This window comes from Dermacentor andersoni, chromosome 4 (assembly GCF_023375885.2).
Source record: "Dermacentor andersoni chromosome 4, qqDerAnde1_hic_scaffold, whole genome shotgun sequence".
Taxonomy (NCBI): domain Eukaryota; kingdom Metazoa; phylum Arthropoda; class Arachnida; order Ixodida; family Ixodidae; genus Dermacentor; species Dermacentor andersoni.
The window spans coordinates 111,731,927-111,746,146 of NC_092817.1; the positions used below are offsets into that span (position 1 = coordinate 111,731,927).

Sequence of the window (14,220 nt, forward strand, 5' to 3'; positions counted from 1 at the left end):
TTTTAGCATTGTCCGGCTTCAGTTTCGCCGTTTTTAACATGCGCGCTATAGTTACTGAGTATAGTGCTTTGGCAAATTTTGACTGTCCCCTCACCATAAGATTATGCGAGAATCATCTCATAATCCTCAAGGTCATGTGACCATTGCTTCGCCCGGCAAAAGTTACATATCGTAGAATCCCGCAGGGTGGTGATTTAGAGACAGTCGTCCCAGAAACACCCGGTGTATGCAATATCTCCCGGGGAAACTCTGAATACAGGACCGCAATATGAATTTTATAAACACACGTGTATACTCTCGAGCATCTTGTGCACAGGCGGGTTTCGTTACTTACTGTGTGCTTCGTCGTACCAGGAACGGTAGCCGGCAGCACCTACTTCCGGAGAGTCCACCTGACAGTGGCTCCGAGCCTCCCTTCTCTCCAATAGCAGATGGTGAGTGCGGCTATTATTATTATTATTATTATTATTATTATTATTATTATTATTATTATTATTATTATTATTCAGGTGGATGAATGGCCAATGCTGATTTCGCATAAAGGACTTCGCTTCAGTGCTTCGCCGTACCGGTCGTTGAAACTACACCGTCCCGCTGCGCGTGATGCCAGTGTTCATACAATGGACATGAGCACGCGGAACATGTCTGTAATTATATCAACGTCACGTGCCACGTAACCGGTGGCTGACGAGCGAAAGGAAAAGCAGTCGAAGAGGGCAAAGAATCAGATGAGAGTGGTGCGGTGAGAAAACTTCTGGGCACATAATAGCCTCTGCTGGCGCGCAATAAAAGCAGTCGGCGATCTCTGGGAGAGGTCTTTTGTCTTAAAACACCTATGAGGACAACTGTCCCCTCACTCGCCACAAGTGATGCGGACTCTGGCAAAGTTGAACTGCTGGACTATTGACACCGCCGGTCTGAAGTGCGCGCGCATGCGTACTCCAGATTGGTCATGAATTTGAAGCAGGCTGCCCTTCCGCCGTCCGCATGGTCGTGGGTGAGGAGGCAAAGCCGGCCGTCCAAATGCGGGAGCCACCATCAGGCGCAAAGGCACGGAAAAAATTGCCCTCTGAAAAGGGCCTTTTTTTTTCTCTCTCTATCGCAAATGTACACCGCGCGTCGCGGGTTGCGCGCTTGTCTTGTGGGGCTCTCGTACCTCTAAGGTTAAGGGAGCACATTAAGATGGTAGCACGAAGTGCACATACTTAGCTGCACCTACGAGGAAGAAGCAGGACCGGAGAAGATGGATGAACATGACAAACGGAATTTCATGAAGACTTGAGCATGCAGAACATGAGCGGGAGATAATTAAGTGATGGGTAGAATAAGTAACCGATCTTTTTCAAGTAAGAGGGTAGATTTAATTAGCGCAGGGTTGTCAAAGTAGATACAGGGCAGGGAGCCACTAAAGAAAATTTGGAGAGTTCTTTACATAGAAGTGTACTTAAATTGCGATGCACTTGTAATTGATGACCATCAATCGCCAGTGTTTTTCCTTCGAGTTGCCCTTTCCTCCTCGACCCTTTCATAGTGCACTGACAGTCGTTTTCTTTTTTTTTCTTTCCTCATCTCCAGCAGCAGATGGGACAAAGGTGACCAGTTCCGGCCACGTGATGCAGTCGTCGCCGAGGCAGGTTCCTCCGATTCTGCCACTACATCTATCCTACCACCAGACAACAGCAGCAGCCTCGGTGCAACACCAGCAACCTCCACCATCACATCTTGGTGCCACGGTGGGCTTCTTTGTTTATTTGCCTAAGCTCCTTGTGAACTTTAGTGGAAATGTTCAAAAACCCTTTGACAGCCAAAGACGTCCTCCACTTCCTACCGTAAACAACTGGACGACAGACAGCTTACAGAACGAATGATACTGTGACCATTGTCTTCAGCTCCCTCTTCAGAGAAAGCTGCTGAATACTTGGTGTGCTAAGTTCTTCAGGAAGCCCGAACTTGTACAACTTTCTCACAACACACAGGGGATTATTGCACCTGTGCACAAGCATCACTTCCGGCCCTTTGCCTTCTTTTTCACGTCCCATTTCCCAAACCACACTGTTAAACGGTAGCAAACTGGGCTCAACTATGATTAGCATTCCTGTTCTTCCTCATATCTATCCGCTGAATAACAATCAGAATTTAAATGGGGGGAGTGGTTATACTGCTGGCATTCGGCAGAATCGCCTGAAGTGAATTTTGGAATTTTGCCGGTGGTGTCTTCATTGGGTGGCCATGGCCACGTGACTATAGAGTGCCAGCATAATCTACCTGGGATGTTATTCTGCCGGCACAGTCGGCCGAAGGTAAACGTGGCTGCAGCTGGCAGTTTCACCCTAGTTCCATGCATTCTGTGGTTCGTACTCGTCGGCTGGCTGTCGTCACATGACAGCAGGCAATGAAGTTGCTTTAAGAATTTTTTTGTTGGTTTACATTTCAATTATTTTTGCAATAGCAAACTGCATGGAAAGTCCAGGCATGCTCACGCCATTGCCGTCACTGCCACCGTGCTGTCATGGACGCAACAGCGCATGCGTGGCCTGCATGCTGTGGCGGAGGTCACATAATCTGCTGAGTTTCGGAGGTGCAACAAGTGATGCTGCATTCACTTTAGTACAAGCTCATGCGCTCTCCACTGTCGGCGCTCCTCCTAACACCAGTGCTGCTACCCTGAGTTCTCGCATGGTCATCGCGAGTGAACTCTGTTCACGTGTGTCATGGCGCATGACACCATGCGTGTTTAGTTAGCAAGTGAGTGCTACCACAGTTTGTACTGCCCACAAAACTACGAGCCTAGTGTAACATTTCAATAACTGGCTATCGCTGTTACTGCTTCGTTCTTCGGGCAAAACTGCGACAGTAAAGAAAGAAGAAAAGAACGAAAGCTATACGTCAATTTATGGGCCCCAGGACTCTAGGGAGAAATACTAAGTTTGTACTTCTGTTGATGTTAACTGCATTCAACCTGGCAACGTTTTGTGGGCTGCCCATACATGTAAAACACTAAAAATACTGAACAATACCTGCAATTTTGAAACTCCTTTTCTTTTCATCCTTTTCCTTGCTATTAAACGATTCCTTTCATCCACCAAATAATCACACGGAGATTTTTGAATGGTTAACGTACCACTTTGGACTGACCTCATGCTTCTGTTTGGCGTCCGTGTAAATAGGTCCGATAACTTTTTAAGAACTACCATTTTTTTCTCCACTTCTATTACCCACATGAAAGAAAGGGTAATGGCAGAAACAATGAAAATTGGGCGACGCAAATGAAAACAAAGCTACTCAACTAGAACTTCAACATGCAGTCCACTATCTTACACACTTAGCCTTTGAATGGTCATTTATACCTCTTCACTGCCGTAGACATTGTTTGTAACATATGTTGAACACTTGATTACCATCGTTTCTGACACTTCTTGTTCACAAAAAGAATTACATGAAATGGCAATTTACAGTCATAACTTTGTCTGAGCTAGTCATAGCTTACTGCTGTAATGGAAACGTGAGTGGTCTCCAAGAAGACTAGGAGTAAACTTAAGGCACATGTGTATGTTTTATGCTCCTTTACTTATCTTGATCCTTGTCTTTTTTTTTTTTTGCGCCATGCTGTATTATACATATCCATTAGAACAATAAAGGGAAAATGAGACATCCACCCAGTAAAATGCTACAAAGGAAACCCGCATGGGTTTCTTGAAAAAAAAGCCTCACAGTTGAAGAAAAATTCGTCCTGGTCCAGGACTCGAACCTGGGACCACCAGCTTTCTGGGGCAGCTGCTCTATTATCTGAGCTAACCAGGTGGCTAGCAGAAGCCAGGGCGAAGTCAAACTTATCAATTCAAAGCAAAGGCAAGAGTTTGACGTAATAGTTCTGCGGAAACCTGCAAGTTGGAGAGAAATATTTAATAAAGAGAAAATGAGATTCACCCAATTGTAGCAGTTCCTACAAAGGAAACCCATACGAGTTCCTTGAAAGAAAAGCCTCGCAGTTGAAGAAAAATTCATCCTGGTCCGGGACTCAAACCTGGGACCACCACCTTTCCAGGGGAGCCATTCTACCTTCTGATCTAACCAGGTGTCTAGCAGAAGGCAGGGTGGTCGAACTTATCAACAACTCGAAGCAAAGGCAAGAGTTTGACGTAATAGTTCTGCAGAAACCCGCAAGGTGCTTTGAGCACCCTTTGCTCCATCATCAAAATGTAGGTTATGAAGCAACCACAACAGCATGACGACAGTGCAAATATGACAATGACGATGTCGTGGCAACCATGGGATGATGACACGGTGTGATGACAGCATGAAAATGGCATGACGCAGTTGATAGAATGATGCGGATAGTATGACGATGATGTCATTATGACAATGGTGTGATGAAGGAAATTGTGGAGCTGAAATGACAATGGCATAACAGCAATACGATGATGTTGCTAAAATGATTACAATGGCATAATGACAATGGCATCACAACAATGGTATGACGATGCTGTGATGACAACTGTATGACAATTTATTTATTTATTTATTTATTTATTTATTTATTTATTTATTTATAAGTACTGCGATCTTATACAAGATCTTAGCAGCGTGGTACACGAATAAGTACAGAATAAATACAATACAATGGGGAACGGCACTCAAGTTTCTTCGCACGAGCGCTAAAAAAAAGAATCAAGAAGAAAAAAAGTCAAGCAACGTTGTTCAGCAATTTTCAAATCATGCTGTCAAACGGTGACATCAAACTACTCTCAGCAAGCGCAGAATGCTTTTTATAGAAGGTGTCTCAAAAAGTGATAATGAGTCCTGTGTTACAGTTTTATTGGCCAGCTTATTCCAATCTGCTATGGTTCTAGGAAAAAAATGAATGCTTGAAGCAGTTGACACATGTAGTAAATGGAGTTACAGCTAGCAAGTGTCTGTGTCTGGTAGTGTAACCTGTTGTACAGATGAGAAGGGGAGACATGTCAATGTTGTTGTGACCATTTATTAGCTGGAAAAAGAATTTTAAACGATGTACACGATTTCTATCAGTTATAGAAGGCAAGCCTGCTCTGAAATAAAAGGTCAGTAATTGAAGTACGCCCATATGTATTGCAGATGAATCGAGCTGCTTTCCTTTTTGTAAACTTTCCAACTGACGGCAACAATGATGGCATGACAGTGAGAATCACTGTGACAAAATGACGACACTAATACGACCACGATGACAAGACGACGGTACAATCATGACAATGGAAGAACGACGACGAAATAGTGATGACAATGGAATGGCGACACTACAATGAAGACGAAGGTATGATGATGGCATGATGACAACATGGTGCCAATGGTAGAATGTTGCCAATATGATGATGACAACATGACATCGATGGTTTGATGAAGGGAATCATGAAGCTGAAATGATGATGAATCAGGATGACTATAGGATGAGAATGCTTAATGATAACAATGGTATGACAATGCTGGAATGACAATGACTGTATGGTGATGACGGCGTTTCGGCGACTGGATGACAAAGCTGGAATGACAATGACAGCATGATGAAAAAGGCATGATGACAGTGAGATGACGACAGAGGAATCACTGTCTCACTGGATGGCGACAAGGAATTGATGACGATAGATAGACGACGGCATGTTAGTGTCGGAGCACACGTCCACGCTTACCTGCATCACATGTCCTTGATTCATACTACAATTGGTGGTGTCCGGTAATGGCCTATCTTCCAAGACTGTAACCAGGAGCCAGCAAGGATGGCAATGATATGGTGATGATGTCATGATGACATTAATTTCAGTACGACGCACGTATTCTGGAAGAACTAGTCGGCAAGACAGCAGCCAGCAGTAACAGCAGTGAGGAAGTCGAAAGAAGAGGCAAAGGAAGCTTCACTTTAATATGTATTTATGCATGCATGCATGCATGCACAAAATATGCATTGTGTTTCATACAGCTCTGCCTGTTACCTTGTCATGCCACAACCGCATTTATCATGCTATTATATTTTCACAGTCAGTTATGAACTTACATAATCTTGCATACAAGCACTATAACCAGTATTTCATTTATTTCATTTATTTATTTCAATACCCTAAAAGCCCCAGTGGGCATTACATAGGGGGAGAATTCAGATGAGTACATAAATATCATTTATAAACAATACAAGTCGAAGGCAAGAATACTGACAAAACAAGAAAAAAGAAACAGGAAATTGATTTGAACCAAGGTGTCTGTAATAGCATTTAAGAAAATCGACCAAATACATTGATGACGAATATAGAACATTTTGTTAAATAGCCATTAAAACACTGATCATAAATACAATGGAAATAACACTGCATGCATATAGTGTACAAAGACCGTATATGAAATAAAGACAGGCAGATGCAGGTTAGCAATGTTTTTCATTTTGTAAATAGCCCAGGAGGGCTGAGTGAAATATTGAAGGATCTGATATCTCGGCGATGTTGGACGGCAGGGAGTTCCATTCATCTATACACAATGCTAAAAGCGAATTTCGGTACATCTTCGTCCGGGCAAAAATAGGCAATACTTTGTGCGCATGATCGAGACAGGTTGAAGTATGAGGGGCAAATGTTGTGTTGCTATGGTAAAGTGAGTAAAAGAACTATAGTTGAGTATGTCGCCTGCGCATGACAAGTGTAGCTAGATTCAGTTCTGCTTTTAGTGATGAAACGCTTATGAAACGTGAATAGGATGACGTGACAAACCTCTTGACCTTCCAGTCTGCTCCTGGATGCAAATAGAGGTTTGACTGATGAATTGATAGATTTATCATCGTTGGTGCTTGTGTGTGTCATATATAACCTCCGACTTCATCAACAAGCTCTTTACTTCATTATTGAAGATGGTGTTTAGACATGTACACTGCAGAGCCAGAAGTTGCTGTGGTAACCTTTTTCCTGACCTTTCCGCATGTGCTTCCCACTATCCTGAATTGGTAGCAGGCCCCTGGAGGATTCCAGACCAGGGACCCAACTGGGACTGCCAGTGGTCATGGCTTGCAGCTCCTGCCTGGTAATCTTGCCACTGACAGCGAGCAGCAACAGCAACAGTTACTCAGCATGCTCAGCATGCCTCCTCAACAGTCATCCGTTGTACCACTCTACAGAAGGTGCGATCCTGCATACCTATGGTTACCTGTGTTGTTCAGAACCCACCCGTACAGTTTGGTCCAATATGGAAAGGAGCATGTTGGGAATGAAGCAAATGTTATTGCAGAAGTCTCAGAACAAATCCAACATGCTGGCGGCACTTGTTATATTTAGCGCATCTGTTGAAGAAAAGCCCCTGTTAATAACAAACCTTCCAGCCAAGACATACTGTGGTCTTGGACCCATACCAATTGTTCCCTTTCATATTGCTCCCAAGTGTGCAGGCTTTGTAACTACCATCTCTCAGAGCATAGGCGTAGTGCATTCCCAAGCGTGAGTGTACAGTATGTCAGAGGATACTAGTTCAAGGCTGCCTAATTCTGAGTGTGTATTTCCATATAGCCTGGCGATTTGCCATGGATAGCCTCTCACTCTCTACTATCTTGTCCACATTGTTGAAGTAATACTTTCCATAAAAGAGCAGCTTACAACCATAGCCATTACAGGCACTTTCAGTGATGATTTAATGGACAAATAAAGAAAATGTGCTTACCAGTGGCCATGGCAATCTAACCTATGTCACAAGACATGTGACATGTCCTTTAAGTCAAGTATAAAGATAGATCACACAGATAACTTTCTTTTTCTGTGTTGAAGGAAGGTCACACTACAACAAAATGTAGAAACACTCCTGTGGAGGTAGTATTAAGGAGCATTATGCAGAAGTGTTTAGATAGTTAGTTAAATTATTCTTTTAGAATGGCATGTGCATCAATCTTATCATGACCAGAGGCTTGGGTGTGCTGTAAAGAATGTAAAAGTGAAAGCCCAGCAGTGATACCACGTTCAAAAGACTGCACCTGCTTTCTGTAACATCATAGGCATTTATGCCATCTGATTGAGGCTAGGTAATTGTTTGTCATATATAGGACAGTCAGTTTCCCTTACTATAAGTGGAGATTGGTGCTTGTCGATTTTTCCAAGTTGCTTCTAAAGTTTTGTCACTTGTGGAAAGTCCTTGGCCTTGTTGCTGTTTGAGCTTTCTTCATTTATATAATGGCAATTTGGCATACGTATTCTCACGTTCATTCGTTATTTCATTCTTTCATGTGGCCATGCTCTGAAGTGGCCTGTACTGGAGCATTAATTTAGATTTGTAACTGGAAATGACAAGAGGAAACCGGAAGCGACTATCATCATTTGCATAGCTCCGAACATAGCATGATCAGTTCAACAATCAACAAAGCTAGTTTTCGAGTACCTCTTAATATTTTGTTACATATTCAGCGCATTTCCAAAAGCAAGTGTAAAAGTACAATGCACGAAGTCTATCTTTAACTCAGTGGAACTAGACACTACACAGATTCATGGAATGAGCCATTCAGATTGCCTCTGGCCATCTTGTTCCCTTCAGTTCTTCTCGTCTTATCTATCTTGCCGTATAAACAATGCCGACGTAATGGCAGTGTGGTGTTGTGCTGGCCAGGGATGAAAGCCACAATGAATGGATAAAGAAAAGATGAAAGTAATTGATAACGAGAGTACAGTAGTCTGTAATGCTTCTTTCGTTTATCTGTTCTTTACCTAGCTTTCGTAATGATTCTGTTATTGTTAATTTTTATAACCCCTTGTCACTGACATATGTACATGCTGCTCTGTTATCAATGTCACTGGGATCTCAGTAGTGCATGGTCTCAGAATGCTGTAGTGTGGAGTTAGTTGGCGAAACTGAACAGACCAAGAAGCTTCCTTTCGTGTTTCAGGTTCCTCCAACAGCAGGCACACCTTCAAGATCTGGAAGACTTGGGGTGAGTACATCCAGTGTTACTCTCCTCTCAGGTGACTTCTGTGAAAGTGAATCACACATATCATGCCCCCATGCACAATTGCTAAGCAAACGCACACAACCAGGTGCAAATTCAAGTGCCCACGTAAAGGGCATGCAACTAGGCATGGATGAGTGCACTGGTCTGTTTCATGGCATATATTGTTAATTGATACCCTGAAACTGACACCTGTCTCAACATTTTTTGCTAACTAGATATGATGTCATTACAGCCTAGTTTGAATGTCACAGTTGCAGTATGCACTCAGAAGTGAAGTAATTAACTTAAAAGATTAGTTGTGGAACTTTGTTAATTAGCTAACTGGGAACTCAAGTTTGTTCAGCAAGTAATGTTTGTCTCTTAAAATATCATATATGGTGAGGTGGAATCGCGTTCCCTGATTCATCACCCATAACTTTAAAATATTCATATCAGAACAAATATATTATACTGACATCATTTTTAACATAGTTTTCTTCTTTGTACACATTTCTTCACTCTCACACTCTTTTTCTTTCTCTTGCTATTCCACCAACTTCCCATGGTAATCTCTAATGGAATTTAGGTTATCAGCAGTGCAAAATTATAATTGTCGGGCTCTTTTTGAATAGAGCACTGAAATTATTGCAAGGTGTCCTACAAATCATCATAAAGTGTACAGCCCTTGCATTTGCCTACTTTGGTTCTTAAACTACACAGTCCTTGACCTTTTTGTCTTCTTGATCTTCCTACCAGCCGCGATGATTTCATACGTGAAGAGATTCCTGACTGCTCAGGTAGCTCAAATCCTAAGCGAAGACGGCTGTCTGATGCGGGTCAATCCAATGGCCTCGTGCAAGTGAAGCAGGAACCAGGTACTGCACTGCTTTTCTGATGCGTTACGGTGGGAGTTTCTACGTGCTGTGAAGAAACTAACAAAAAAGACTCATTTGTGAGCATACAGTTCCAGATGGCACTAAGCAACGATAATAGGGAAAAGGGAAAATTATGTTAGGGTTGTACTTTGTAACGAACATTTTCATTTTCTATTCCTTTTGCCTTAAATCAAGCTGCATGCATACTATGACTGGCATCGGCTGCTCAGTGACGCCAACATGCCTGTGGGATAATAAGTTATTCGAACCAGTGGAAAAGATTCCTTACAGTGTATGACCTTTTGTTCCTCTATCAAAGGAATTAGTCATAATGTGAATAAGAAAGAACTCTGTAATTATAAAACAAGAATTTGCTCTCTTTCTTTTTTCTCCCCAAATTTCCATTGAACAAACCCAGAAAATGGTTGAAAGAGTGATTTCTGTCAAAGTCTGAAGCCCTGTTGCATGGGATGTTTCAATTTTCATTGAAGCCAATCAGCATTGAGCATTTGAGGCATGATCAAAGCATGAGAGCAAAGCAGGATCAAATTCAAGCACGCTTGATCTGCATTGACTTTAAGCACACTTGAATGTGCCCTTTTGATTTGGTGTCTGCCTTTGGTATCTTTTTAACCTGTTCATTCGAATGCATTCAGAAGGAATGTTTTTTTCTAGGGAATGACCTCTATAACAAAGGGCATAATTATAAGCTAGCTAGTTTTGCATCTTTTACGTGTATCGTGAGCATTGCTACAATGAAGAATTCTACAAATATTTTGTTTGCCTTACGAAATAAGCTTTGTCTACCTGATCGCATATCAGTACCTTCATTGATCATGCAATAAATCACCAGCACATTTCCTTTGTCATAATTTTACATTGCTATGCACAACTGCAGTCTCCACCTAAGCAAGAAAGTGAGAAGTCACTTTTGCTAGCCACATTTGGCTTTCGCTTCTTGACCCACCGCAGTGGCTTGGTAGCTATGACCTTTTGCTGGTGAGGACATGGTTTTTGATAGTTTCCTGTTGCAGCGGTTGCATTTCAGGAAAGGCACCATGCAGAAAGCTTGTCTACTGAAAGTCTGGTTCCCATTAAATTGTCCCAGGTGATAAGAGTCGGAGCGCTCCAAGGAGGTTCCCGCAGTGTTGTGTTCAGAAGCTTAGCCTGGGAGTCGTTGGCCCATAGCCTTGACTGTATAATATTCATTATTACTTACAGCATGAGCGAATCAACAGGGACAAAGAAGAAAGACATAACACGAGCACTGCCATCTTTCTTCTTGTATGTCTTTCTTCTTTGTTGATTCGTTCATGCTGTAAGTAATAATTCAGATGTACCAACTCTCCCAGCTAGCTACTGTACTTTTGTATAATATTCAACCATAACATTGGCAGTAGTGAATTAGGCTGACCTGCATGGCATGTTTTGCACATCAGCTGCATGCATCTGCGTTGCTCAAATGGTATTCTTGATGCTGGGCCATGTGTTATCACATCAGCAATGGCATTTAGCTAAGGCACAAAACATTAGCATGAAATGTGTGTCGAAGCACACCTGCTAGTCAACCTTTTATGTCATGCATGGGTCATTGCAATTAACCAATCCAGCGCCACGGCTAAGGTGCCATTTTCTTTTCTTTACAGATTACTGCCTTTCTTTTAGGTTGAGCATGGCAGCAAATTCAGCAAATATATCATTTGTGATCACTTTTAGCTGCAGTCTTAACGATAACCATCTGTGAAATTTTTGGGCAGGAAAATATGTTTCGTTACTGTGGCATATTCTTTTAATAACAGTTACTACTATCGTCTGTGGAAGCCATGGTGGCACAGCACATTGCAGCTGTTCCCATGGATGACACTATGCTTACATTCATTGCATGCACATGTTGCACATGCAGCAGTGGCACAGCTTGATGAGTGTGTATTTTACTTGCAAAACACACTCTGAGACCAGGCTGAAAGTGAAGTCCTCAGGTAAAGATAAACAGATTTTTTAACACATATCTTCTGAACATGCTTTGAAAATAGTGTAGTTGAGTGCAGCACAATTATTTTGCCTTATTGAAGGCTTCATGAGATGTTATATTTGTAGACCTGTCAGGTCCTGTACCATGGTACTGTGTCTCTTCAGGGACGGTAATGCAGATGGCCAGGTGTCATAAAATGTATCAACATATTTCTTACATTCTTATTCATGTTTAAATGGCCCTCGTCATATTTTGTCTGTTATCGTAAATTTCATACATGCAGCTGGGCCTGCAGCGACAGCAGTGGCATCGTCAGCAGCAACAGCAGCGGTGGCATCTGATGTTGCCACACCTACGCTGTCGCTTGTGGATGATGAGTGCAGCTATGATGCTGCTGCAGGTGGTTCGCTCGATGGGAGTGGCTTTGCGGACTCTAATGTGCCCTGCATTAGCTTCCAAAACTTCCAGGAGCACACCTGGCTCCCACTCCATGACAGGACTCTCCAACCACTGTGAGTATATGTGCACAAACATATCCCCTGTATTTTTCTTGCAGCAGCTAACACTATGTAGAAATTGTGAAATGCTGTACTCCCTTCATGGTCGACATATATAGCCCTTTTCCATTACTGGGAAGCACATACAATTACATCACACATCACATTCTATAGTGTCATGTATAATCACAGACAGATATGGATTTACTGTGTGCCTCAACTGCACAGCCACAGACATGCTAAATATGTCTGCACACACACACACACGCACACACACTGTGGGGATGTGTGATTATACATACATGCTAAATATGTATGTGCATGCATACACACAGACACACACGCATGTATGCCTTTGATATTTAAATGCCACTCTCCCCTCACTCTCATGCACACAATGGTACATGGTGTGTGTGTCACTCGCAGGCAGCAAGTTGTCTTTCGAGCCGATGCTGACAAGGGCTTCAACTTCAGTGCCGCAGACGAGGCACATGTTTGCCAGAAGAAAAACCACTTCCAGGTCACTGTGCATGTTCAGGCTTTCGGGGATCCTGCCTATGTCAAGGTCCCCGATGGACGTCTGCAAAAGATTGATGCCTTCTACCTGCACTTCTTTGGTGTCAAGGTATAGACAGCTTCGCACGCAGAGATGCTGCAAATTCACTAGTGCACTGCAGTGTATTAACCATGGAAAGACCAGCTATTGACTGGGCAGTGTCAGCTGTTCATTACAGTGACATCACTGCCCTAAATACTGCAGTGACCTTAACTGGTATTGACAAAGCTTCTTTACGTAAAAGCATTTCCTCATTGGCCACATCTGAAAAAAATACTGTGTTCAAGCAGCTTAGAGTCTGGTTGGAAGTACTTGGCTCTATATGTTTTAGCAATGGTAGGCAGTGGTAATGCCATTGCTACTGTCAATGCCGCCATGTCTTGCTGGAATGATGGAGTAAAATGAGTCTAAAAGGCCAGGGTGTACTAGAATTCTATTGTGCACATAGCATAACACCTTGTAAGACCGTGGCTGATGGGAGGGAAGGAAAGACATACTAATGGGCATTGCGACTTTAAATGAAAGCTACAGTGTGTGCCTGTTTACCTAGAAAACTTGGAATCAGACCTACACAAGAAATGAAGCACAGACAAGAGCTGTTATTTCACGCAGGGTATGTGAGAGAATCCTGCTATTTCTTTTCACTGCCACATGAGCTTATTGTAGAGAATGGAATGCTCTTCTCTTCCAGCAAATATTTTCTTATCAAATGCTAAAGCAGTTTCAAACATGCCTTGAATGTAATGTTAATAATGAACAGCCAATTAAAACCAATGACTGTTGAAATCTCAGGCTTATTGGTTTATTGATGTGGGCCATAACGGAGCCAGTAGAGATTTCACTGCTCTAGGGTGCCAGCTTTGAACCAACTAACCTTTTGCAAGGTGCTTTTACCACAGTAAATGAAGCCTGATATTGCAAAATTTGATGTTGCAGTTGAACAATGCAGTTGTATTTCTCCAGAGTCAGTACGGTTGCCTGAGCACATTACTGCTTCTGTCACTTACAACATGCCTGAAGCTTTCATGCTCGAAGAAGTGAAAAATTAAGTGCACTGTTAATGAAGCAGTCACCTTTGTGCTGCTAGTAGCATGCTCTAAGGTCTTAATGCCATTGGTTCCACCTTTTAGAAGGAGTCTTCCATGAACTATGGGTGGCAAAATAGAGGGATCTGCGTCATAGCAACTGCACCATCATTTTTTACTCTGCACTGTGCTGAATAACTTGTCATCTTGCTTTTTTTTTTTGATGCAGTAGGCTGGTACACAAGATTACAGGGGTGGCAATGAGCAGCACATTCATTGAAATTTTCTGTAATGATTTACAGCAAATATATTTGCAAACATTTATAATACTATATAAGGAACTTGGTCTTGAGTGTCATTTTATACCAGCCAGATGCA

General features: G+C 42.4%; 1 protein-coding gene across 3 annotated transcripts in view; it reads left to right on the forward strand.

Annotated features, from left to right (window-relative positions):
- The window catches only part of LOC126537471 (uncharacterized), a 129,856-nt gene that overhangs the window by 80,944 nt on the left and 34,692 nt on the right, over nucleotides 1-14,220 (forward strand). Inside the window, exons 4-10 of one of the 3 annotated variants that reach the window (XM_050184480.3) lie at nucleotides 355-434; nucleotides 1,576-1,733; nucleotides 6,963-7,132; nucleotides 8,876-8,920; nucleotides 9,674-9,792; nucleotides 12,048-12,276; nucleotides 12,688-12,886. In XM_050184480.3, coding sequence (XP_050040437.1) covers nucleotides 355-434; nucleotides 1,576-1,733; nucleotides 6,963-7,132; nucleotides 8,876-8,920; nucleotides 9,674-9,792; nucleotides 12,048-12,276; nucleotides 12,688-12,886 — 1,000 coding nt within the window. The remainder of the gene's footprint in view (nucleotides 1-354; nucleotides 435-1,575; nucleotides 1,734-6,962; nucleotides 7,133-8,875; nucleotides 8,921-9,673; nucleotides 9,793-12,047; nucleotides 12,277-12,687; nucleotides 12,887-14,220) is intronic. The other 2 variants (XM_050184482.3, XM_050184481.3) reach the window with 2 other exon arrangements.